This window comes from Ambystoma mexicanum, chromosome 6q (assembly GCF_040938575.1).
Source record: "Ambystoma mexicanum isolate Mex_15411 chromosome 6q, UKY_AmexF1_1, whole genome shotgun sequence".
Taxonomy (NCBI): Eukaryota; Metazoa; Chordata; class Amphibia; order Caudata; family Ambystomatidae; genus Ambystoma; species Ambystoma mexicanum.
Window position 1 is genome coordinate 880,336,332 of NC_090937.1, and position 27,821 is coordinate 880,364,152.

The 27,821-nt window shown below is 48.4% G+C and overlaps 1 protein-coding gene across 3 annotated transcripts in view; it reads right to left on the reverse strand.

Moving 5' to 3' along the window:
• The window catches only part of HPF1 (histone PARylation factor 1), a 281,970-nt gene that overhangs the window by 189,936 nt on the left and 64,213 nt on the right, over positions 1-27,821 (reverse strand). For all 3 annotated transcript variants that reach the window (XM_069631405.1, XM_069631407.1, XM_069631406.1), the window contains exon 3: positions 4,912-5,101. In XM_069631405.1, the coding sequence (XP_069487506.1) occupies positions 4,912-5,101 (190 nt within the window). The remainder of the gene's footprint in view (positions 1-4,911; positions 5,102-27,821) is intronic.

Sequence of the window (27,821 nt, forward strand, 5' to 3'; positions counted from 1 at the left end):
GGTTAAGCTCCCCTTGGCCATGGTAGGGAGGGGGGCACTGTTGAAGATGGTTGTATTGCAGAGGTGGTTTCACTTTTATTTGGGAATATACCATATACGATACCCAAGAGTCTTTGTTAAACTTCAGAGCATATGCAGAGGGTTCATATGGCACAATACCAGGAATAGGATAGCCCTGTGGAAACTACAGATCGTGTATGATAAAGGGGGCATAAAATTGCACAACTTTGAGGTTTACCATTTGGCCAGTCAACTACAATTTGTGGCCAAGTGGTTAACCGAAGACATCAGAGTCCAGATTGTTGAGGGCCGACTGTGTCCCGTACTTTTTGAAAGAGTGGATATGGCTGCCAAAACCAGAGCTCAAAGAGTGCACGAGGATGTTGGAACTGGGACCCGACCCGTGTTCTCCGCAAGTGCCGTTAGTGGCACTGACTGGAAGGGAGGAGGACTGGAGGAAGACTATTCGTAAGCATTGGGAGCCGGTAGGCATAGCAACGCTGGGAGATGTATGGCAAGATGGGAAGATAATGGAATTCAATGTACTGGTAGAGGACACTGGCCTACACTCCAGGAAGTAGATTACGTACACTAGATTGATACGGCAGGTGAAAGACATGGTCTGAAATAGTGCTGGAGGATCAACCAGACACGGCCATTGAAACAATTTGATATCTCAGAGGGGGGTGGGCACGAGGTCTCCCGAATCTACGAACTGCTGATGTCCAGGGTGGGCAAGTGACCCAGCTGAGACGGCACTGGAAAGATGAAGCAGGGGAACCCATGGGTGATGGGAGAGGGTGCAGAGATACCACAAAAAAATTGTCCAGCAATGCGAGGCTGCAACAGATCCAGCTATAGGTCACTCACAGAGCGTATATTACCCCCCAGACGATTGCTCAATTCAAAGGCGCAGAAATACAAACATGTCCCAAATGTGGTGAAGTGAACGCAGGGATGATACATATGTTCTGGGCATGCCCACAAATTGGAATATTCTGCGGAGATGTAACCCACTGCTTAACCGAGAAAGGGATCACGCTAGATGTGGAATCTGTGTGGGCATGTATGGTAGGGTTTTCTTCTAGACTGCGTACACTGAAACATGTGAGCAAACTCAAGGACTTGGACAATATACTCGCCAAGCATATGATCGCCATGGGTTGGAAAGCAAACAAAAGGCCAAGGGTAGATGTTTGGTGGTAGGATCTCCAGAAATGGGCAGAAGCGTAAACGGCAGTATGGAATGAAGCCAACTATAGGACAGGTGTGGGGGAATGAGGAAGTGGAAACCCTGGTAGCCTGGAAACACTTAGTGGTCACACTGTCTGGGTCCACCCAATCCTGTCCAAGTGACTGCGATTCCTCCGAGAATACAGAGGGGGAGGTACCCCAAGAGGAAACAACAGCGGAGAGCGAAGTGAAGTAGGCTCGAGTTAGAGGGGTGGGTAATGGGGAGACAGTGGACACGTCACGATATTGAACACGAAGGTTGAAGTTATATGACATGCACTGTTGGATTTGTTTGTGTAAGGTTGTTGATCAAATCAGTAATTGTTTTTTAAAAAGTTATCTTTTGTAGTCGATGTAGCAATCTCATTTTGCACACACAGGCAGCTGCATCAAAATATTACTCGAATATTTTTTCACACAAGCGTTCAAAAGTTGAAAGTGTGAAAAGTCATTTTCTGAAACGCCATAGGAACTTCGTCTTAGCCTTAACTATGCCTTGCGCTAGCACGAAGGTATAATTATAAATAAATTAAAATCTAAACTATGTATTGGACTTGTTATTTATATAGGGCTCTTTCCCAGTCAGCCGGTCTGATAGCACAGTGAGTAGAGAGCTCACTTTGACATCTGTGCAGAGCCTGCTGACGCAAGTTCGAATAACGGCACAGCCAAACTCAGCCCTTCATCCTTCCGAGGTTGATAAATGAGCACCACACACCCGTTTTCGTAGCGCTATATAAATGCTAAATGCTAAATTATTAATTATTATGTATTGCCTCAATTTACTGTGACAGGAACTGGATGGCGAGGTGAGATTTTTCACGAACCGTGGCATTTTTTCACAGACTTGGGTGCATCTTTACTGGTCTGTGTGTGCATCGAAGAGGCGAGTTGACACGCACGGACAGCAACTAATATTTAAAACTAGGTCTTTAATACGTTCCTCATCCAATCCGGAAAGGGCAGGGGGCGTCTAGGCCTTGGGTCCACAGTAGATCACAGGAAAGGGTTGCCTCACAGGTACCCCATTTATAGAGACCATAGTGGAAAATCCTGAGTATTACAACAGGTAGCCGGTGTACAGTAAAAGAAAGGAGGGGAGTTGTAAAAAAGGTTCCTTCAAACAGTGAAACATGCAGCCTAATGAACTCTTCATATAAGTGTCTTGACAACCATTCAGTAAGTGCATACAACAACCCATGTTTGGCATTCTTCCCAGCTATACTGTCGATGTATATCATTCACGGGAATAAACTTCATTTATGTACATTGAGAAAAAAAAAGTAACAGCATTTATTTGATCATTGTTTTAGACTACTATAATTTTTTTTAAAAAAAAAGATTCCACACACTTGTCACACACTTATTGGTGCGGACAAGAGTGCCCCATGTACAAACTAAAGAAATGGTGCCTACTGCCCATTAATGGTGGAGCCACTTTGTATAATTGGGGGGGGGGGGGAATATGCAGCCTGTGACCATTTCATCTGGAAGCCTAAGTATGTAAACTCAACGCTAACCCCAGATCTTCTGTTTGTGCTAGGCAGCGCTTCATAGCAAAGGAATGGTTAGGCCGGCATAAAGTGGCTCTTATTACAGACCTCACCTTTGTCAACTAGTGCATAGCTGATGAGGAGAAGCAGCACTGATGGGATTATTTTCTTCAAGTCGAGAAAGCATCTGTCAGCCCTGAGGTGAGGGAGATCACTCCACCATAGGCATTTTCTCGGCAAAGAACCCCGGGGAGATGAGGGTCTCCTTTCAGCATAAAACATGGGCCTTTTTAAAAACCCACTGCTTTGATCACAACACCCGTCTATCTAATTCAACCTCCCATGGGGCGTGTTCCGACTAATGGGACACAGTGCCATACTGAGACTTCCAAGAAGACAACATTACACAAGGTAAGGCCATCTATTGACTTTTCCCCTGCAGAAAGGGCATTTGAAGAGGGGTGCCATCATTGTTGAGGGAATGTTAAAGAGGAAAAGCACCGTGAAAAAAACACCAACTTCAAAAAACGCTGTATCAGCTAGAGGACACCAAAATGATGGGAATGAAGCAAACAAAACTTCAGATCTCACTTTTACATCAAGAACATCTGATGGAGGTAACACATGAATGGAGGACTGCATTGGTGACGTTGTTGATCCTCGGTTACATAAAAATGAAATGGGCATTGTTCTGGGATGCTGCAGTGTTTGCACATCTGCACATTTGCTCCATCACGGGAAGGAGAATTAGAAAAGGAACCTAGACTGGCTAATGGTTTAGGTTAATGTTAAAGGACATTTGTACCGCGCACTATCACCCCCGTAGTGGTCCCCTGGTGGCTCTGAAAGAGGGGGGCGGGAGGCGGGGGGGTTGAGTTAGTGGGTCGAAGCAGGAAAAGTGCAAGAGAGCAGCGATATGCTGTTGGCGGCCTCAGCCCGGTGGGTCCGTTGGCCTGGAGTGTTCGTGGCCGGTAGTCGTCGTGTACTGTTGTGCGAATCTATGTGCATTTTTGTTTTGTTGTTGCAATGCAGTGAAGTTTGTGCGGTTTGCTGTGCTGTAGGTTTTGGTTTGGAGTTTGAGAGGTGTATGCAGAAAGGGAAATTGTTAGTGGGGGTTATGTTAAGAGTTTTAATTCCAAACAAACAGAAAAGAAAATGCGTATATAGATCGGCAATTTTCTTCATTAGGAAATAGCGATGATATATTTTCTTTGTGATCCATGATCTCACATAAAATGCAGAAGTCAACTGCTGGAGAAATTAATGAAGTTCTAATGATGGAGAAAAAGCAGTCAATATCGAAATAAATTCTCACAGAAAAAAGTGTTAGGAAAGTAAGGATCAACCTTCCGAGAGAGGCAGAAAAATAGCCAGGAGGAAGGGTGTGTGTGGGAGTAACTGAAACAATATAAAAGACAATGAAACCACCAAGAGAAATAGGTCAGAGGGACTCGGGCATCAAAGAAGTGTTTCAGGAACTCATTTTAAGGGGAGGAGAGTTGCAATACCAGGAGATGGGTGGGCAAAAGCAAAACCTATTCCAAAAGGATCAACTATAATGTGGAGGAGGAAAGCATTCACAATCTGGTGTCTCCCAAGCACAAGGAGTGGACCTATCCCAACTATCCAATACAAGAATAGAACAGAAAGGAGGTCCGAGATCCGAGTTGGCATCATGAGGCCGGATTGTACACCCATTCTATGAAAGGCAAACCAAGCACCTGTGAAAACCTGCTTCCTGCGATGTTAATTATTAAATTGTGAGACGCGGGGAGGGATTATTTTCAGTTGAAATAAAAATTGGACAAATAAACGATAGGTGTACATTGTAACAGAGGATTTTTAGTTTGATTACACAATAGACTAAATCATGAACAACACTAGCAGGTAAGCTTTCCATTTCATAATCTTCATTGCCATCTTTAAATCTTTTGGCCTGGCATACCAAGGTTTGAAGAGTTGTTTCTGCAAGTGCAGATCAAGGCACATCCATCAATTCCTATTTAAGAACATTAATAAGATGCTTTAATTAGAAAACTGTCATCCATCCCATCCCTTTAGCTGCAGAATACCCCAAAAGGCTTTCCACAATTCACCAGTTCCCACGGAAAGGCAAGGAGTAAGCAGATGAGGAACATGCAAAACTGATCGGGTGGCACAACAATGATGCTGTGCATCTTTTTACCTAAAATATCCCATATGGTGCTGCGTTTTGTGGTCTCCAACAAGAATAGTCTGGAATTCAGGAGGATCATAGAAAAATCTATAATGCAGGTTATAATCCAGTTCCGATGACCTTTTTGATATTTTGTGTTTGCCAGCGAGTATATCATAAGGCCCAACAAGTTGAAGCCCTAGACTAGATTTGAAGACATCTGAAAAGCAAACAAAAGCAACACATTGTTAGATCAGCCTCTTTGGCATAGCACTTCTACTACACCCAATCACTGTAATGCTAAAAACCATTCTGAAGAATTCATCTATTGAGTACTCCCAGATACAGAATATACGGAAATTAAAAAGGTTGCATCAAAAAAATAAGTCATAAGAAAACTTTACTTGCAACATGAAAGTTGTAAAGCCCAGATCCAGAGGAAAACCCCCTTTGATATTCGTATATGGGGAAAGTCCAGTCTTTAAAGTTAAATTCACAAAAGCATGTTGAAGTCTAAAACGAAGTGAACGGTGGGTGTTGGAAAACCCTTTCTGCATAACTATTTTATAATTAGATTGCATGTTTAATACTGAAGCAAGATATTTGTTGCAAATCAGTCCCTGGCAAGGGATGAGTGGAACATTGGACAGCAGCTAAACACGTGCTACCCGAGGTTCCACAATAACCTATTCAGCTATATGCAGACCGTTGACCCAAAGCCAGTCTACAGTGCACTTGGCACACTATAGGCAGCCTGGTGGACCTCAAAGCCCAACCATGCAAAATATGCTGCGATATGCAATCAACACGTACATTGTAAAACAGATCAGAGGTGAAAATCACGAGGGCCAGTTAATATAGATATACACAGAATAGAAACACATCCAATAAATGCCCTCGAAAGGTGGGATCGAATCAGGATATGAAGACAAACATCTAATAGGAATTAAACAGAACCGGTTAATACATTTTTTTTAACAACCCATTAAAGTCCCTGGCAGTGGGTACACGTCAAAACATTCTTCTTGGTGTCTTTTAGTGGAAGTAGGAACACAGCAGGTATGAAAGCATGCGGACAAGAGGGGTTGTGGATGGGGGTGATCTGCAAACTAGGAGCTCGATGAACAAATGTATGGACATGAGACTATGAAGGCTTGCTGCATGACAACTTCCCTAGGGAAGTATGCACAACCAATCCTAGGACCTCGTCACCCGTGCCAGCTTTTCCCAGCTGCTTCTCTTGTAGGTTTTTCGTTTCTCAACCATCAGAATAGGTTTGAGGCTGTGAAGCCAGATATTGTCTTTGTTCTACCCTTTATCTGCTAAAACCATATTGTCCAGGTCCAAGAAGGGCCCTGCAACAAAGGATTACGCTAGGATACAAGTGGGCCAGACTGGCATGCTAAGTACGTAAAAGACATAAAAGGAAACATTAACTTTTTAACTTCTAAATCATGCACAACTTTTTATTAGGTCAGCATGTGGACGAACAGCGGACTGATCGAGTGGCACCTCTACAGAAATGGTTCTTGGGTCTCCCTGGTGCCAGAGGGGAAGAGACGCCACTGCCTCAGAAAGGATTATTGTTGCAGATGGAAAGGAAGAGAGGGCCCAAAATGAATTGATTAACAACACTGTTGGGGAAAAATAACCATCATCAGTACTACAAGAATGCCATTAGTGGCCAGTGACTTCCCAGACGAAATGTCTTAATTGTGGTCAGAGGCTGTGCAAAAGGGGTGCAAAGTTAAGGTGGCTTTAGCTGAATTTCAGGGATTTTGTTGCGTTACGTTTTCACCTTAACGTCTCTGCAGCCAAGGTTTTTTCCCTGAATTTCAAAGACTTGGTTACAATGTATTGTTCACCTTCACATCACTGCAACTAACGTTTTTTCCCTGAATTACAAAGGTTTTGTTATACCATTGTTTTTGTCCACGCCATTGGTCATGACCTTTGGCCGCAGCCTTCGGCCGTGCCCACTGTATATTTTAAAACATTACAAGGCCACTGGCCACGGCCAGTGGGCACAGCCTTTCTCCGTGGCCACTGTATATTTTACAACACTACCAGACCTTTACTTACACCATAGTTATTTTCCACGTCACTGGACATGGCTTTTACCCGCCGATTAGTTTAGAACACTACCAGACCACTAGCTGTTTCCTTCAGCTGTGCCCACAGTATTTTCAAAAACATTACTAGGCCACTATCCATGGCCTTCAATCATGGCCAGTGGCCAGAGACTTAGGACATGCCCACTGCATTTTTTAAAACATTAATATGCCACTAGCCATGGCCTTTGGCGGTGGCCATTGTATATTTCAGAACACGACCAGACCACAAGACATTGCCTTTGTATTTTTTAAAACACTAAAAAGGCCTTCGGCTGTGCCCACTCTTTACTTTTAAACACTACAGAGTCATTGGCAATGGCCAATGATTTTTTATCCCGACTCACTGTACATAACAGCTTTCCCTGGTGGTTTCCTTACCTATTTTCGTCATGTGTTTGTACCACGTTATTAGACACCCGAGCAGTGTCAGTGAGATACAGGTCAATCCCCTTCATGTCTGTGACAACACTGTGCTTACCTCTCCTTACCTTACCAGCAGTGTTCTCTCGCCCACCTGACATGGTGGTTGCACCTGCTTGGGTTGGGGGAATGTTAGTAGAGGGTACAGGGGTAGCAGTAACAATTTCCAGAATACAAATCCTGCCAACCCACATGGAAACAGGCACGCCATAATAATAATCCTCTTTATTGTTTCCATCATTTCCACGTACGCTGCTTGATCCTTGCAGCCTGAAGATGTAGTTGCCCGCCTGAAATGTGCAAAGAAATGCTTTACTTTGTTAGTATTGTAAAACAAACTTAGGCCCTGCAGACCAAATAATCACTGATGGCAAAGGTAAACACCTCTTCCCCACAGCCTTCTTACTGATGGGTCTCAGAGTGGCAAGTTACTCTATAAAAGACAAGATAATATATTCCACGGGATCGGGCTCGGAATCCGTTAGGTCTCCTCACAGCGTGGACAAACTGGTTGGAGAGCGTTTCTGGGTGACGGGCAACATGAATATACACAACAGTAACAGTGATATTGGCTTGCTCGTAGGCTCTGTGTGCGAGGAAGAGAAAAATAACAAAGACGGTGTACTCTAATCTATAGCCCCAAGTTTTCCAGTCTGCTTCTGCTGTTTGGATGCGTGAATTGGGTGTCCTGGTCTCCCTAGATGTGCAAGTTCAGAACGCACTTGTAGCTCTACTAGATGCTGAACGTTGGCCCTTTTGGTCACGGTGACATGGTGGCCAGACGAGGCTGCTGCTTTGTAGGGCTTGACATCCAACAAGTGGTTCCATCTTGCCCTCTAGTTTGACAACTTGGTCAGCCACCCTTTCCACAGTGTGGGGGCTGGTGAACAGAGGCGCATTCCAGAGCCTCACAAAATTACACAAGAGGACGATGTCACCCACTTTCAGTGTTTTTGAGTCCAGAGTCTTGAGGTGCGCGGTCTTCGTTGCTCTCCTCGCGGTCTTCTGGGTCTCCCCGGTGTCATATCTGGCGAGAGATAAAAGAAGCACTAGCCACCAGAGAAGTAATGTACTCATTAATTTCCTAACCTAACACATTTGCACTATTCTCACAATCCTTCAGTGCTCTTGTGGGAGGAGCCTGGGGAAGGTGCATGCGCCGTTCAGTCACCACCTCATGAGGTGTTAAATGGTGGTCGGACCCAGGCTTGTTGCGCAATGCAAACATGGAAAGAGTTTAAAAGTGCAGGCAATTTTTCTTAGTACTCTGCTGTGTCTTGGCTATGCACTCCTTCAAAAGGCCATTCAGGCGTTCACACATCCCATTTGCTTGTGGGTGGTACGCACAGGCGAACTTGTGTTGAATGCTCACAATGCTGTGATATGCTGAAACACTTTGTTGGCAAAGTGAGGCCCATTGTCTGATCGCAGGACCTCACACCCAATCTTGGAAAAAAAACTCTCCAACAAGGAATTTGGCCGCCCTAAGGGCATCAGCATGGGAGCAGGGCCCAGCCTCAATCCACCTGGAGAATGGGCATACAACTGCCATCATGTAGCGGTATCCTGGGCAGACTTGGATCAGGGCTACATAATCCACATGTAAATGCTGGAATGGGCCCACTGGTCTTGGTATGGCTCCTCTCACCACTCTCAAGCTATGTCCTGCTGTAAACTGTTGGCATGTCAAGCAATTGCTCGTAAATTCAGCCACATGTTAGTTTAAATTGGGACAGAACCATGTTTCTCCAATGCATGTAGCAATTACCTCCTTCCCGGTGTGTGTTGGATAGTGCAATTGTGTCAATGCTGTGTTCAATAATGCTAGTGGCATCACCACTTTCCCTGTGTTCTCTTGTCTCCATAGTGCAACTGTGGGAGAACACCCTCTCTTTAGCCACAGCTCCTTCTCTTCCTTTGGTGCAGCGCCCTGCAACTGTGCTTCTGGCAGCACATTGTATCCTTCCTTTAGTACCATAATCACCACAGAGGAGTGAAAAGATAGATGAGAGAAAAGGGAAAAGTGAGAGAGTATGAGTTCTATCAGCTAGGAAAAAGGTAAACCAGGCGTGAACCTGGCTTGAGATTCCAGCTTGGGTCAGGCGGTCAAGCAAGATGGGGTGGTCGACAGTTTCCATTGCCAGGTCTAACAAAATCAGGGCCTCTTCTCCACCTGCATCGACCAACCTGGACATATCGTCCAGAAACGAGACCGGGACACTCTCGGTCCCCCGACCTGGCCTGAACCCAGATTGGGCAGAATCAACTCCATAAAAGATGAAAGAGGGGAGACCAGAGATTCGATAAGTTTCATAGAAAACAGTAGAAGTGAGATAGGGCGATAATTTGATGACACCAAAGGATCAGGTGTAGGTTAAATAAGCAATGGGATCACAGTGGCGGCCTTAAGTTCAGGGGGCGGGGATGAAGCCAGTTTGACAGGAGTTATTCACTGCGGCAGTGATCTCAGCAAGCAGTTCATAAGAAATCTCTCATGATTGCCAAGGGAATGGCATCCGAGGGAGACCTGGACTTACAGCCGATAGCAGTATGGAGGTTAGTCTGAGTAAACAGAGGAAAGGTAGACCATCCCTCCGAGGATGACTGATTAACATAGATGGGGGAACCAGAAGTAATATTGTCAGCCAAAGGGCTAGAAACCCCAGTAATAGTTTGCATAGGCATATTGGCAATGTTGGCACGTATTGTATCAATTTTGGTGATAAATGATAGAGCCAAAGTATCACAGACGGCTTGCGTGGGCAGGATCTAGGGAGTAAATCTAGCGGCCCAAGAGAGGGATCTTACCACAAAAAACAGACTTCGGTTGACAAATAGAATTCTCAATTCTCAGAGCAAAGAAAGCCCTTTTTGCAGCCAGAATAGGGGCAAAGTAGACAGTGGCACAGGATTTAAAGCAGACTTTTAGAGTGGCATCATAGGTCCGACGCCATTTTCTTCGACGCCATTTTCTTTCAGCTCGTCTCATAGTAAGACGTAGTGATCCAAGATTGTCTGTGAACCAGGGCTGAACAGGCAGCCTCTGGGGTTGGATGAGCTGTAGTGGAGCTACTAGGTCCGCTGCAAAGCGGAGCACGTTAGTAAGCCCCGCTAGTGTGGGTTCAAATACCTCTCACCCTTTCCTTTTGATAGTATCAGTTTAGGCAGGTCAGTGGACCGCCAAATCCGCGTAAGTTTTTTCATGGCGACAACCTTACGGTAGACAGGCGCCCTGTTTAGAGTAAAAGCGACCACATGATGGTCAGACCAGGGCACTGGTTCTACAGAAAAGGTGGTCAAAAGGTCTTTGTTGGCAAACACAAGGTCCAGGATATTCCCCAGCCTGCGAGTAGGTTCTAGGGCAGATTGGGCAAGGCCCAGGTCAGCCAAGCTGTCGGAACTGTGTGTGGGGTTTAATGAATTTTCAATTCAGGTCTCCCAAGACCACAATATTGGAGAGTTGGGAATGTAGGTCTGCCACCATGTCCAGTAGGGGATCCAGAACATTAGTGTAGGACCCAGGCAGGCGATAGATAAGAAAATGGCATATACAGGAGGGAGATACAATACAGCGCAGAAGGAGATTCCATAACCGATATAGGAAGGCACTCGAGTTTAGAGACTTTAAGATGGTCACCGTATATGACCGCTAACCCTCCACCCTTCTGAGGAGGGGGGTGGTTTTCTTGGATGATGGAAATTGGGGTGGGGAGGGGCAATAGTTGTGCTTTCTGAAAATCATAATTTAGGGTCGATACATAGAGTAGTTAAACCAATAGTAGGTACATTCGAAATTGATAGCTTTCAAAAATCCAATGCCTGCATATTTTGAGGCAACGCACCACAGCCTGTATTTCACTTATATGCACATGCATATAAATGCACAGAACCACATCTACACATTGGTGGAAAACTCATTTCAAATGTATATTATATTAATGTTTCTGTGTAACCTTTCCAATACTTATACCAGTTTTTGCAATGGGAGAAAATAAGTGTTCTGAAGAATCTGTCATTCATTGATAGAAAGATATCTTATGTATATGTTGTGCAAAGTTTTTAAACCCTGCTAAGTAGTGATGCAAGGACTGAATTAGATTGTACAGCTTAGAAATTATTTTGTCCTATTAGAATTAGATATTCAGAAATAAGATTATTTGACTGTGTGCATATTGGATTTTAGTGACAATTCCATAGGCAGGTTGATTATGTTATATATACAAATATACTATGGTGATCTCCCCAACAAGGTTTGGGGCCACCTTTGAATTAACTATTTTAATAAAACCAAATATTGATTTCTAACGCAACCTGTTTCTTGTCCAGGAATTGTTGGGTGGGATGCTATACAAGGGGGTGTTAAATCAGACTGGCCACTTAGCGAGAGTAAACAAACATAATATTCCCAATATTTCTGACAGTGCTCTAAGCTCAACCTGCTGCTCATTTTAGCTCTCCTCGCCCAGCCCCATGCAACATGTTTCCATAAGGGAGAGAACAAGGCAATAGAGAGGCCCGTTACAATATAAATGAAATGATAATGTGATTGTAAATCTAACTACTAAATGCATTTCCTAATAAATGTCTATATGTATAGGACACAATAAAACATTTAAACTTCAAGGAACAAAGATTTAAGCCAGGCCATGATTCGGACTGAGCAGAGCTAAAAAATGTGAAATTAGCCAACAGTGCTTTTCGTTGCTCTTTGGAGAATGACATTAATTTCCCAGTCCTGCAATGTAGTTGTACTATCACCAACGTGCAGCACTAGTCTCTCTGAAATGGCGCCTAGCATCCATCAGAGAAGACAGACCAACAAAGCAGAAGTGTCCCACTTGCAGTGTACTTGCCAGTACAAAGCAGTCCTGCCTGGGCAGCCAAATTCAGATAGGCAGGGATCCCTGTCAAAGCAGAATGCCCTTCTGTTGGCAGACAGTCTTGATCTCAAAGAGTACGTTTAAATTGTTCCAGATGCTTGGCATTGTAATAAAAAATGTCTTAAACTTGATGTTGAGAGTGTATGGGAGGATTGGTCCAAGAGACCCCCCTCCCCTGCAGCCCCTCCTCCTTGTGAAGTCCATGGCTCGTCGGGGGTTCCCCCTGCCACCAGGGCCCAGGTGGTGGGTGGACCACTGGCTGAAGACATTGACCAAACATGCTGTATTTAGCTAGGCCCTGGAAACCATTTTGTGAAATCAAAATGGTTTGAGCCCTGTGCACCACAGCGCGGCCCCCACCCCTGGAGAGTCTCACTTGTCCCTGTGGCCACAGCTCCCTGGCAGATCCGCTGAGAGCTCGTTCCCACGAACAGACGGACATGGGCTAGTGTTAGATGCCAACACTAACATTTTACCTTCCGCAGTGTATCGCTGTTCCCAGTATGACCCGGCCAGCAGGGCCGGGGTGGAAAAGAACTGCAAAATGGTCCCCTGACAAAAGAAGAGCCCCCAAATACTAATGAGCAAACTACCTGTGATGAAACTTTTCTCTCCATGACCTTTCTGACTAAAAACATGTAACCTCCATGAAGATGGCAGAATGTGTGCTTATATGACATTTGGGGTGAAGTACCCACATCCCCGTGGCTATGCGCAAATGGTGAAAGTGTCCCTGTGTTTTCATGTTATATGTTTTGCCGAGAAGACTGCACCCCAAGGTCCCATGCCATAACTGAACTAATGCTGCTAGGGTGCAAAGGAAGACAAATACAGCCCTATTGGGAGCTCATGTAAGTGGTGCACGAAAAAAATGCACAATATGTATGTCCAAGCTCACCATGTGTCACTGCCATCAGTCTTATTAGCGGGTTGTTCCTGCGTGCTCCACCAACCTTACTACTACCTCGCTTACCGCACATGTATAGAAATGTAACAAAATGTTGTGGTTGTTAAATACTTAGCATATAGGTAACGCATTTGAAGTGGCCATGCAAAAGGCACTAACAATGTCAAAAACCTAAGTTTTGAAAAGACTCAGAGTATTGTATATTATATAAATGTTTATGCCTCTTCCACTTAAATCCGCAACACACGAGGAAAATACCTTTGTGAGCATATGCAAGGCCATCCCCCCCCTTCCTCCCCATTGAAGCCTGCCAGACGAAAAAGCAGAGGCCTGTGCTGCTCTGCTCCACCTCCCCCAATTCGGCTGGAGCCGCTTCAAACATTCACATTCACATTCCCCCGCAGCACCCAAGGCCACAGCCTGTCACCTGAATTATTTACAACCCAGCAGTAAACACCGGCCCCTTTCTTAGGCTCCACGACCAACTGGCTCACCTTAGGTTAATGGCCCCTGTAAAATTAGGGCACCCAATATTATAGCAACACTACAGGAACACATTCATAATGACTTCTAACGAGACATGATAACTCGGACAGCCCGTCCCTTGCCCCGAGACCCAACCTATGATACCCGGTCAACAGGACGATGGTAACTATGTATTGATGTATCACCAAAAGACCCCACTCTAGGTGCATTCCTCCTGTGTTGCATTAACCTGTAGAATAATCTATTGGAAGACTGATCGGGGAAGATAATATTGCAAAGTTGAATGACTGCGGTGTACGTGGCCTTAGGGCAGAAAGCCAGGGAAGACGTTCATCACTGATACTGGTCACGACTGGCACAACAACACCGTCCGGATGAACCCAGCTGACCTGCCCGGCCCAGCCAAGCCCACGAGGGTAACCAGTGACGTCCACCGACCACGGCAAACCACATTGCAGCAGCACCTATAGTTAGTCGTCGCCACCCAATCCCCACGAACTTGTGCCCCCTATAGCATGTAGGTTCTTAGGACGTTTTTTGTAAATATATACGCCTGTCTTGGCTATTGTCAGACAGAGCGCTCTCGGAGTTTGCAGAGTCCTTTGCAGGCCCCATTCTGATTGATAAACTCCCATTTAAGCTCACCCGCACTTTGTCTTGGACTCTCCCAAGATGGAAATAAGGCTATTATTGTCTCTCATTGTGGGGAAGATCGTGCTATCTGGGGGACGCTCGCCTTGTTATTGTAATAAAAAAGGTCTTAAACTTGATGTTGAGAGTCCCAAAATACCAAACTCCCACTGTTATCAATGTTGCAGTAAGGAACAAGTTACTTACCTGTAACTGTTGTTCTCCAGCATGGGTCTGGCATGGATTCACATGCTCATGAATATTCCCCGTCGTCAGGCTGGGAATCCTCGGTAAAGAAAAAACCAGTATCAGTTTCGTTTCTGATCTGTCTTTCGTAGTAATAACCAATCACTGATCTCTGTGTCATACTGACCACAGCCAATGACTGCCCTCTACCTAAGCCCCGCCTCTGGCAGCCATCTTCAGATTTGGAAGCACGTGAAGTGGCAGTATGACCAAGTGAAGAGCCGCAGAGGGGTAGGCGGGAGGGTTCGCATGTGAATCCATGCCAGACCCATGCTGGAGAACAACAGTTACAGGTAAGTAACTTGTTCCTTCTCCAGCATGGGGTCTGGCATGGATTCACATGCTCATGAATAAAGAATACATAGCAGTACACACATGCACAACCACGGAAGGTGGCAAAGGCTCAACATTAAGCATTACATCAAACTCAACATTAAGCATCTTACCTCCTCACCAGGCTCACCTCAGGCGAACAGGTTGCACAGCACTGCTTGGCCGACCATGGACTCCTCCCTGGAATACCGGTCGACGCAGTAGAATTTCGTGAAGGTGTGCGTCGACCTCCACGTAGCAGCCCTGCATATGTCCAGCAGGGGCACACCAGATAGGAACACCGTGGTAGCTGCGATCGCTCTGGTGGAATGGGCTCTCGGACGGCCAGGCAGCGGTCGGTTTGCCAACCGGTGACAGTACATGATACAGCCGGAGAGCCATCTGGAAATGGAAGCCTTTGAGAGAGCCTTCCCCTGATTGACAGGTCCAAAGTTCACAAAGAGTTGTGACTTCTTCCGAAAACACTTCGTGCGGTCCACGTAGAACTTTAGCGCTCGAGCCACATCCAGCGAGTGCAAAGTCCTCTCAGCCAGCGACGAAGGCGACGGGAAGAACACAGGCAACACCAAGGGTTCGTTGAGATGGAAGTCCGACGGTACCTTGGGCATGAAGGAGGGGTGCGTCCTGAGCACTACCCTCGTTGCGTGAAAAGTCAAGTACGGGGCCTTGCAGGAAAGGGCCTGGATCTCTCCTACTCGTCGTGCGGAGGTGATGGCCACAAGAAACGCTGTTTTCCACGACAGAAATTTCAACGGAGCTGAGTGCAGAGGCTCGAACGGAGGTCCCATGAGCTTGGTCAGCACCACGTTGAGCTCCCACGCCGGGGCCGGAGCCTTCACCGGCGGGAACGATCTGAACAGTCCCTTCATGAACTCTTTCACCAGACGATGAGACCACAAGGACGTCCGCCCCGTGATTCTGGTGTATCGGGAGATCGCAGCAAGATTAATCTTGATGGACGCGTGTGCCAGTCCAGCTTTGGCCAGCGTCAGCAGGTACGGCAGTACTTGGGGGGCCGTAATCCGTAGAGGGTTAATCTTCTGTGCGCGGCACCAGACAGAGAACCTCTTCCATTTGTGTCCGTAGCATTTAAGAGTCGAGGACGCCCTGGCCTTTGCAAGAACCTCTCTGCAGTCGGCCGGTATGTCGTATCCTCCAAACTCTAGCGCTGCAGGAGCCAGGCCTGCAAGTTCAGCGATTTCGGGTCGTGGTGGAGGATGGCGCCCCCTTCCCTGGAGAGTAGATCCGCGTCCACCGGCAGCTTGATTGGCGGGGACGCTGACAAGTCCAGAAGGTCCGGGAACCAGATCTGCCTCGGCCACGCAGGTGCGACGAGGATCATCCTGCACCGTGACCTCTTGAGCTGGTTGATGAGCCGGATTAGCAGTGGCAAAGGAGGGAACGCGTAGAGGAACAGGCCCTCCCAGGGGAACGAGAAAGCATCGCCCATGCTCCTCGCCTGGGGAAACCTGCTGGCGAACCTCCGGCACTTGGAGTTCGTCGCCGTCGCGAACAGGTCGATCTGGGGTGTGCCCCACCGTCGGAAGAGGCGATCCACTAGATCCTGCCGTAGCTCCCACTCGTGGCACGAGCGCAGCTCCCTGCTGAGTGAGTCGGCGATGGTGTTTTTTATCCCTGCCAGATGAAACAGCACCAGAAATATCTTTTGGGCGACGGCCCAATGCCACAGGTCCTGCGCCTCCTTGGACAGTGCTGGGGACCTGGTTCCGCCCTGTTTCCTGATGTAAAACATGGTGGTGGTGTTGTCGGTGAAGATCCTCACCACCTTGCCCTTGAGGGACGGAAGGAAGGACCTGAGGGCCCAAAACACTGCACGGAGCTCCAGGACGTTGATATGTAGGGATTTCTCCGTCGGGAGCCAAAGGCCTCTTGCGTGCAGATTTTCGGTGTGCGCTCCCCACCCTTCCAGGGAGGCATCCGTGGTCACTGTCTCCTGGTGGGCTGGGGTCTGGAAGTCCATGCCCGCCGTCAGATGCGCGCGGGTGCCCCACCACCGGATCGCTCGTCGGAAACTCTCGTCGAGTGTGATCCTTTCCTCGAAGCTGCCCGTCGTTTGGATCCAGCACGCGTCCAGGAACTCCTGCAACGGGCGCATCCGGAGCCTGCACATGGGAATGAGGTAGATGCAGGAAGACATCATTCCGAGGAGGGACTTGATGGACCTCACCTTGGCCGCGTCAGCCACCAACATCCGCTGCACCTTGCCCAGGATGGTCCTGGTCCTCTCCTCCGACGGGGAGGCCAAAAGGGACACTGTGTTGAGCCTCGCTCCCAGAAACAGAGCGTCTTGCGCGGGTACCAGGTGGGATTTGGCGTAGTTCATGGAGAATCCCAGGTCCGTGAGAAGTTGGACGGTCCTTGCCGTGTGAACCACGGCGAGCTCCTTCGTCTTGGCTCGGATGAGCCAGTCGTCCAGGTAGGGGTAGACGTGGACCCCCTCGCGGCACAGCTGCGCCGCCACCGGTGCGAGGCACTTGGTGAATACCCTGGGTGCCGACCGTAGTCCGAAGGGGAGGGCTTTGAACTGGTAATGACGCCCTTGGACCACAAACCTGAGGAATTTTCGGTGCCCCCTTAGAATGGGAATATGGAAGTAGGCATCCTCCAAATCCAACGACGACAGGAAGTCTCCTTCCTCCAGCTGACCCAGGACGTGCTGGAGGGTGACCATCCGGAACTTCTGCGCCTTGATGAACTTGTTCAGACGTCGCAGGTCCAGGATGGGGCGCCATCCTCCCGTCTTCTTCTTCACGAGGAAGTATCTCGAGTAAACTCTGGAGCCCCGAAGCCTCTTTGGGACGAGTTCGATGGCGCCCTTCCTGAGCATCGCTTTTACCTCCAGGAGAAGTTGAGGGACGTGAAGTTCTTTCCTGGCCACGGGGGGGGGGGACGCGCGGACACCGTCTCTGGAACTCGAGCGCGTGGCCCCGGGCCAAGGCGTCCAGCACCCAACGGTCGGTGGAGATGGACTCCCACATGCTGACGAAGCTCGCCAGCCGGCCTCCCACCGGGGTGCTTCGGTGGGGGCCCGACCCCACGGCCGGTTCAATCCTGCTTCGACGAGGCTTTGCCGCCTTGACCTCCTTGGCGACGACGGCGGGGTCCGCCAGACTTGCCTCGTCCTCTGTAGGCCTCCTGAGACGACGAGCGGGCCGCTTGACGGTAGGTGGAGAAACCGCCGCCGGAACCTTTGGAGGCGCCCTTGCCTCCGCTGCTCCGAAAGGGCGTCCGTCGTTGTTGCAGAACTCCCAGGGCCCGGGCCGTCTCAGTGTCCGCTTTAATGGCCTGAAGGGAATCGTCCACTGTTTTCCCAAACAGGTTGTTCCCATCGAAGGGCATGTCCAGGACTCTGGTCTGAACGTCTTGACGGAAGTCCATAGCCTTGAGCCATCCACGCCGCCTAAGGCAAACGCCGTTGCCCAACTGGCGGAACCCAGTGTCGGCAATGTCCGTCGCAACGGTAATGGCGTGGTCAGAAGCCACCTCACCTTCCTGCAGGATCTCCAAGGCCTCTGTCCTCTTGTCGTCCGGCAGGAAGTCCAGCAGGGGAGCCAGTTTGTACCAGAGCTCCCTGTCGTAGCGGGCCACAATAGCCAAGGCGTTGGCCGCTTTAATCGTCGTTGCTGCCGACGAGATGACTCTGCGTCCCATAGCGTCCAATTTCTTTCCCTCACCGTCCGGTGGGGAAGTCGATGTGGAGGCCGCACCCCCCCTGCTTTCTTCCTGGCCGCCGCGGAGACGACGGAGGCCAGGGTAGGCTGCGCCCGGAGGCACAGGGGGTCGTGTCCGGGACCCGGTACTTCTTCTCGTACCGGTCTCTTCTAGCTGGCGTCGTGGAAGGGTTCTTGAGGAGGGTGAGGCCCTCATCCCAAATGTCGTCCAATAGAGGCACTGAGAGGACCGTCTTCCTCTTGGCCTCGCGCCGCTGATAAAGGAAACCTTCCTCCTTCTTCTCCTCAGGGCAGAGTTGGAAAAGCTCGGATGCCCTGGTGATCATGGAGTGGAACGATCCAATCTCGTCGGGCGGAGAAGCCCTGGTAGGAGGCGACGACGGTACATCCTCGTCGTATACCTCGTCGTCCGTACCTGTCGCTGCCGTGTCAGTCCCCGTATCATCCCCTCGGGTGGACGGGGAGGAGGGCTGGACGGGGCGCGACGGCTGAAAAGGAGGTGGAGGGTGGATCCTTCTTTTCTTAGTAGGGGGAACACCAGAAGGTCCCGGTTCTGGGTCCCCAGACGGGAGAGGTTCCTCCGTCGGCAACGGTAGTCTCGTCCTTATCTCTGAGCATAAGGACTGTATAGCCAACAAAATGGCCGCCGAGTTGTCTCGCGGCGCTGGCAGAGGGGAATCCGACGGGCGAACAGGGGCCCCGTCGGTACCCTCGGCGATGTCGTCGTCACCTGCGTCGGGATCCATCCCGACGGGTCGGTCTTCTTCCACGCAGAGGCCGTGGCTTAAGACCTCGACCAGTTCCTCCTCCGAGGTTGAGGCCGAATCTACGACGACGCCCTGCCCCCCCTTTCTCTTCCCCTCGGGGCATTTCATGGGGGTCCTATCGATGGGCACAAAAGAGGACTCCCTCCGAGGTGGTAGGGAGACTCTGAGCCCCGAGGTCGCCACCACTGGTATAGCCTGCACAGGCTGAGGCAGGGCCGCCGCGACAGTTTCGATAGAGGGCTTGGCCGGATGGATTAAGGCCTTCACCACCTTAGGTGCGCTCACCGCCTTATCCTTGAGGGGGGGGGGGGGACACCGCCTCGCTCCCCCTCCGCCTTCGAGCTCGACCGGGGCCTCTCCAGGAGCTTCGCCGGGTGCTCAGCCTTCCTCTTACCCGACCCAGAGCGTTGGCTCGTGGTTGATGGTGCCGGGGAGGGTGCGCCCTGCCTGGCGCCCATAGAGCCCGACCGTTCGGCGCTCCCGGTGCTAGCGGACTCGCGGTGCTTGGCCTTATGTTGGAGCCCCGTCGCCGGGGCGTCCTCAAAGGTCTTAGAAGACCGCTTGGATTGCTTCTTCTTCTCCTCGCCGGACGGGCTCTTCCCTTCTAGCCAGTTGGCGAGACGTTGATGGCGGTCCTTCATGGTCCGCTCCGACATGTTGCCGCAAAACGCACAGTCCTTCTCCACGTGCGTCTTGTCCTCATGTAGGCAGTAGAGACAAAAAGAGTGTTCGTCCTCCTTGAAGACGTTCTGCAGCTGGCATCCAGGGCAGACCCTGAACAGCTTTCCGGGCGTCGAGCTTCCCTTCTCCTGGGCCATGACCGGGCCTGAGAAACTTCTGGAGTCCTCCAAAAGCGTAGCTCGACGAAATCTTCACCCTTGAGGGGCGCAGACGAATCCGACACGGGTCCCCGTTGATCGGATAGAGAGTCGGTGGAGCTTGAGGCTCTTTTGAACGAAAAAAGACGTTTTTTGAGAAAAAACGTGAAAAAATGGCACTAACGCCCGAGAGCAATAGCACGAGGATCCCAACACATGAACGTGCGGTAAAAATCTGAAGATGGCTGCCAGAGGCGGGGCTTAGGTAGAGGGCAGTCATTGGCTGTGGTCAGTATGACACAGAGATCAGTGATTGGTTATTACTACGAAAGACAGATCAGAAACGAAACTGATACTGGTTTTTTCTTTACCGAGGATTCCCAGCCTGACGACGGGGAATATTCATGAGCATGTGAATCCATGCCAGACCCCATGCTGGAGAAAGGCACGTCCCACTTCTCGGGTTTCATTTGCAGTCTATACTTTACTACACATGAAGAATTCTGGGAAACATAACATGCAGTTTTGCTGAGACCTTATCACACCTTTGATTTGGTTATTTTATAACATTACAGAGAAACCAGAAAGTTTTGGGATGTAAAGTAAAGTTTAGAAAATTGATTAGTATTCCAATAACGCTCATGAGTAGGCTGAGAAAGTTTAATTACTGACACCAAATGCTCTTAAATTCTAGTCTTAAGTTATCTATAACATTATGGCAATATTCAGATGACAATTAGGTTGCTTTCAAATGATGCTTAGCAATTTTGTGTGATGCTCGAGATGTTATGTTAGGCAGATTTATAAAGCGCACATACACCCAAGGGCACCATGGCGTTGAGAGAGGAGGAACATAAGGGACTAAAAGAACAGTGTTTTGAGTGATCGTCGAAAAGAGAGTTGGTCAGTAGTCGCACGTAGCGTAAACAGAAGTCCGTTCCAGGACCTAGCGGCCACCACAGAAAAGAGACACCCCCCCTCTGCCCCATCGTAGCCAGCCTGATACAGGGCACTGATAGCAGTAGAGTAGAGCAGACTGAGACCGGAGGGCACGTGAAGGTACATATTGGGAGAACTTATCTTGGAGGTATTCAGCTCCTTGTTTATAAAAGGCACGGTGGACAATGCACAATGATTTGAACAGAATTTGCTTCTCCACAGGAAGCCAGTTTAATTCTCTGAGCACAGCTGACATGTGGGTATGGGGGGGGGGGGGGAAGGGGTCGAAGATTGCTCTAGCGGCAGCATTTTGAAGCAGCCAAGTATATTTATAATATAAGCAGGTTAGCCCAGATAAAGTGAGTTGCAGTAATCGACTGTATTCAAAGCTAGAGCCGCAACCACAGGGGCGTGGAATTGGACAGGGATAAAGGGGAGAACTTTCCTCAATACACGAAGTGTAAAATGGCCAGATTTACTGACAGCAGCAGCTTGATCGGCCAATAGATCAAGAAGAGGAGAGCTTAACCCCAAGGTTTTTCACAGAAGTGGACGGTAGGGAAACGGGCCTAGAGAAGGCAGCCAGAAGTCAGGGGTCCAGAAGGAGAGGGGACTGGTAGTGCCCACCACCAAGACCTCTGTCTGGTTCCCGTTAAGTTTAAGTGAGTTTAATGCCATCCATGCTCCCAAGTCCTCCAGGCAGCATCTAAGCCGGGCAGCAGTGTCTGGACGAGTGAGAATATGTTCAGCTTCCATCTAAAACCCAACGCCAGGAACTAGCTGCCACACGTTTGTGCGCTACACAAGCCTCCCCGTTTCCTGACTGGATGCTGTTGGCTCTCGCGATTGGCTATGCAATGAAATCAGGAGGAATATCTGGGGACACGAGGGGACAGGACACAAAGAAGAATTGACCGCAACAAAGTGATCCAGACATTTTCAGTGAACGACGTAGTCATGTAAAATGCCATGTGATGACGTCACTGAGTGATAGGGAAATCGTGCGTTCAAACTGCCATGCCAAGCAGTGTCTGGTGTTCTTGCAACTGACTCGATGCTGGAGCAAAAAGGAACAGGACTTCTGTCTTTTGTTATATACTTTTTAATTTGTTAGAACAACATTACAATGTTGAAACTAAAAAGGAATGGTTAGCATCAGTAGAGCGAGTGTGCAACAAAGTACCTTGGATTCGTGTATTCTTAAGGGTGTAGGCTAGATTGGGGGGCAGAGGCTGCTCGAGTGCCCAACCAAGATAGAGGCTCACTGCAGAGCTCCGGCATCACCCAAATAAATCCTGCTGTAATCATGCAGTAATGCTGAGCACCCATTGAGGGCTGGGAATGGCTGGATAAGCAACTTGAACAGGAGGGACTGATAGAAGGTAGAAGCGTTGGTGCTGCCGATTTGGGTGCCGGTGCACCTTGTGGGTCTGGTGCAGCAACACTGCTTGTGATGTAGGCCGCTGAGAACAGTCAGCTTGCAGGAAGGAGCAGTCCGGAATTACCATGCTGGCTATTTGCCAAATTGCAGTGGTGCAATCCAGGTAGGTTTTAACCAAACCGGTATCAACTATGCCCCTCACCTGCAAGGGGGGGGGGTGGTAGGGGGGGGGGTCAGAGAAGCGGCCATCTAACCAATTTCTCAAACTACCCAGAAATTAAACAGCCCACATGGCAACAGTTCGGGAAATTGTGCAGAAAAATCTGGGACAAGCCCAAGAACATTAGAGGGATAACTATGACAGGAAAGTCATCCCAAGTACATTCTCGGTAGGACAAACTGTACTAGTTCTTTTACCAATTCCCAAGAACAAGATGGTCTCACGGTGATCTGCTCGGGTGTCGCTCACTGAAGTATAATCAAGTTTCAAGTTTTTGGATTGACCCAAGAGAAAACACAAATTTTCCTCCGAACTGTCACCTTCCCAACAGCCTGATATTAGGGAACTGTTGGCCCAATTCCCAGTGGTATTTGTATAACAACCAGGCATTATATCAGAACACCCTGCAGGGAATACTTGAAACCTTAACTGCATCCCTGAGGCTAGGGAAAAAATAATAGAAAGAGGCTGACGAAATGCTTAGAGCTGACATAATTGAAACATCTGAGAGCCCTTGGCCAACTCCTATTGTGTTGGTTGCTAAAATTGGACCAATCGGTGGTGGTTTTGTACTGATTTTAGGAAATGTAATTCTATATCAATATTTTACATTTACCCAATACAACCAACAGATGAGCTAATTGAAGAACTGGGCTCGACTAAGTACATATCCACGATAGATCTAACCAAAAGGATACTGGCAGTTCCCACTAAACCAAGCAGACAAAGAAAACGACTGCCTTTTCAACACCTCAAGGCCTATTCATGTTCAAGGTATTACCTTTTGGGCTTCATGGAGCACCTTATGGATAGAGTATTAAAGCTCTGTGGAGCGTACCTGGATGACATTGTGATACACAGTCATAGTTGGCAAGAGCATGTAAGCCACCTCCGAGATTCCCCTGAGCCTTAAGGGGACATGGTCTAATGACCAACCCTCGCAAATGCCACCTTGTGCAGTCTGCCCTTAAATATCTAAACTTCTTTGGGGGCAATGGCCTGCTTCAGCCACAAAGTGAACTAGTTAAGGCAACACAGAACTCCCCCACCCCCCGATCCCCAAAAGACCAAGGGGGTACTTCAGGCTTTTCTGGCGCCGGAGGTTCATACCCAAATATTCAAGCATAGCAGCCTACCTCACCAGCAAGTTGAAGAATGCCCAACCTCAGACACTCCAATGGAACTGAGATCAATGGGCTGAAGAATGTATGAACCAGTTCTGAAAAAGCCAGATTTCAATAGAGACTTTATCCTCCAGACTGATGCCTCCAAGACAGGAATAGGTGCCATACTATACCAAGAACATAATGGTATTGAACATCCGGTATTATCGGAAGCTTTTCTCTAGGGATCAAAGTTATGCCACCATTGACCTGGAAGCTCTGGCAATTAAATGGGACGTTACCTGTTTAAAATATTGTCTAACTGGACAGAAATGTAGACTAGTTACTGATCACTCTCCCTTAATATGGATGAGCATAAGGAAAAATTAACACCAGGATAATTAAGTGGTTTTTGGCCTTGCAACCATTTAGTTTCACAGTCAAACAACGAAAAGGACAACAGGGATTGTGGATTTTCTGAGCAGGTTTTTAAATCGATAGAGAAGGTGAAGCCACCAGATTAAGGGGAAGGGTATGTGACGAATCGCAAGAATTCGTAGCTTCTCCCCAAGGGAGGGTTCCCTCCCTTGTGAGGCTAGGGAGGTTAGCCCACTCCGCAATACCCTCCCTGGGGTAGTGGCAAGTGGAACTTTACCGGGAGAGACTCCCCCTTTAGGGACAAGGATTCCCGTTCCCAGGAGGAGCTCCCTAGAGGGCCTTGCAAAAAAAAAAAATAAATAAAAAAAAAAAATAAAATAAAAATCTTTAAACCTTTCTGATGACAATATCTGTGAAGTAAAGGCCAATAGGTGTTACTACCAACACAAAATGGAAAACCTCCTAAGCCCTCATTCTACTGGGACGAAGAAGAGAAAGTATGGAGGAGGAGCTTCGGGAAATGAAGGAAGAGCCAGAAAGTTTCAAAAAAGGGCACACACTAGGACTCCAGCGCAAAGAAGCAGAGGCAAGATGCGCAGCGTCCTGGAGACGCGAGACCGGTAGGTGACAGGTGTGCTACGGCCAGCAACAAAAAATCTGGGAGAAATGAAGCTGGATGTGTGGCATCCTGAACCCAAGACAGAGAGCGAAGCAGAGACTGGTGGCATGACCACGGGAAGACCAAGGTGGACCAGATGTCCTCGTAACAACGCTGAAAACATTCTGACACAGACCACTCGCAAGAAGCCAATACCCGAGATTCCGGTTCCCCATCTAAGATGAAAAGAGGTAAGAGAAGCTGGCGAAAGGATAAGAGACAACAGGTTAGGAGGAGAGGAAGCCAATCCTCAACGTATGAAAACTCTGGTGACATTAGCCCTAAACACGTATGGTAATGGGGATAACAGGAGACCCGGGGGAGTGAATGAAGATCAGAGTTATTGGAATGATCGTACTCACAGTCAAGAGATGAAAAACGTAAGAGAATGAGAATCGTTATTGGAAGGCTCCTACTCGTCACAATCAAAGTAAAGGATTCATAGCAAGAGTGAATGAGGATCATTATTGGAATGCTCATTCTCGTCACAGTCAAAAGAAATTAAAACATAATAAAAGTGAATATGAATTATTGTTAGAATACTCATTCTTCTCTCAGTCTACAAGGAAGTGGGGAAAGATCTATTTTGGGAATGACCCAATTCGTAATAATACATACAGATAAGGCCCAAGTGGATTAAAAGAGCAGGTGATATAAGAGAAACCCGAGAGCATGCTGGACCTTGGACCTTGTAAAGATAATTTTCAGAGAAAGAGCAATGGGAAATCAAAGACTATGTTCTAAATAGCCCAGAAACAAAAAAAGATAATTGTTGGATAAATTTCACCAAGAGGAGTTAAGGATCCCCTATTCATATTAGGAAAGAAAAGAAGAACCAAAAGTCCAAAACAATCATAAATGAACTGTACAAACTGATCAAAGTGACCACTAGAGATTATCTGAAGAGTATTGAAAAGTGGTTTAACGATGAAACTCAGAAGAAGATTCCTGACTGAGTGGTTAAAATAGTGGTAGGGTCACATCGGTTAGAGTCGGACGATGGACGGTTTCATTTTTACAGACATTCACTGACAAGCACCTTAGTTAGTTTTGTTAGGTAGGATGCCTTGTAGAATTAGGAAAGATGGGCTTTATTAATTTCCTGTAATAAACACACCAGTCAAATGTCTAATCGGAGTCTGTGTCCTCCTCCTGACCTACCACAGAACCCTATGCATCTTCTCGCATGTACTGTGAGGAATCTGAGGGCGTCCTCACTTCTTTCTCCAATATCGCCTCTTTCCAGGTGGCCAGAGAAAGGAAGTCGCCATTAGATCCTGACCCTCGGGTGGATATGCGAGGGAGGATCACCTGGGTGAAGGAGACTTGGTGAGTGGGGGATGAGGCACCCTTGGATGAGACACGGTAGCCCCCCCATTTCCCTTTAATAAGGAGTCTAATATCCCCCAGCCCTTTGTAGGGTATTACCAATCCCTTCCCTATTTTTCCTGAAAACCATCACCCAGTACACAGTACTGAGATGAGGAATAGACAACCCAGAGCCATACATCCTCCCTTTATTAACTCAGACATACACAGACACCACTCTGGCACTGGGACAATGAAGAGGGATGCCGAGTACCAAGACCGGTGTGCAGTAAAGGAACATTGCCTGCATTCAATGCCCAGGGGGGTGGTATAAATGTCCCCCTCGGGTGAGCGAATGAGAATGTGGAATGCTTGCAGGAGAAGCCGGGGGTGAACACAGGGAGATGCGTGCCCAAAGCGCCTCCAAGCTGCAGTCGTTGCAGAGGAAGCGGATTGTGGCAGAAGCATTCGAAAGGTCTCCGGTAGCAGAGCTGGTCTGCATATGTCCTGGAGTCAGACTCCCTCTCCGTACAACCGAGGCGCCACAGATCCTGGAGTCAAGGCGCGCCAAGCCTGGAAGCAGCTACGGTCACAGAGAGCCTGCCGATGTGGAGAACAGCACCTGGAGAAAGCATACCCAGCGAGTCAGAGAAGCCTAAATGACTCTGGGTTGCTGTGATGTGGACTGCATGGTTGCTGCAGGTCGGATCGGTCACGAGTTAGCGAGGCACCGTTTAGGCAATATGAATACCGGTCCAGCTTGAAATAAATACTTTTGATAAGTACGATAACCTGAAGCTGCTGAGAAAACCAAATGAATGGGTTTTCGGAATATTGAATTGTAAACAAGATTAAATTGCAAAGCCAAAAGCAGCAGCGTCACAGGTCTCGGGTGTCAGCTTGAAACAGCAGCGAGATACTCTGAGGTAGAGCTGGACAGTTCACTGGATGGCCCAGAACACTTCTGAAAGGGCTCCTTCGATGGGTAAGCAGGTGGCGCCAAGAGTAGTTGTTCCCACTACTCCAAAGGGGCGAAGCGCCCTTGCAGGCCTTCATCGGTGAGGAAAACAGGGGTCCAATGCGTGTCAGGCTGTTTCACAAGTCCGTTTCTTTATTGCAGGATACTTGGCTCCTTCTACAGTTCGGGAGACCGCAGGTGATCAACCTGGAATGGATAGAGAGCCCCTTCTCTTATCCAAGATTAGCTTTGCGCCAAAATCAAGGACTTCCAATCGAAGATCTGCTCTCATGCAGGCATCCCAGTCGTGGACCAACAACGGCCCACAGTGGTCCCAGTCATTCAGGCAATCCTGACATCCTGGCTCAAGTAGTGTGGATTGGGACTAGACAGTCCCAACCCGCTTCCTGGGCGCACACACACGTGACATGCAGAAGGCCACGAAAGAGATCAGTTTTCGGTGGAGGCTGCATGCCCAAATAAGGAAAACACAGGTCACTCGTCCTGGGGGAAGGCAAGGGACATAAATGGCCTTAGGGCAGAACAAGACTTTGTGGCTCGGCCATTTTACGGACCTGGCCACAGTCTTGAACCAAACTCAGTAAACACAATGTGATCTTGTAAAAAGAAGTAAAAACACGCAACTGCTGCCACCAGTTTGTCCTAGGCCCACTTGTACGATCACCAACAAATCCTTTGAGG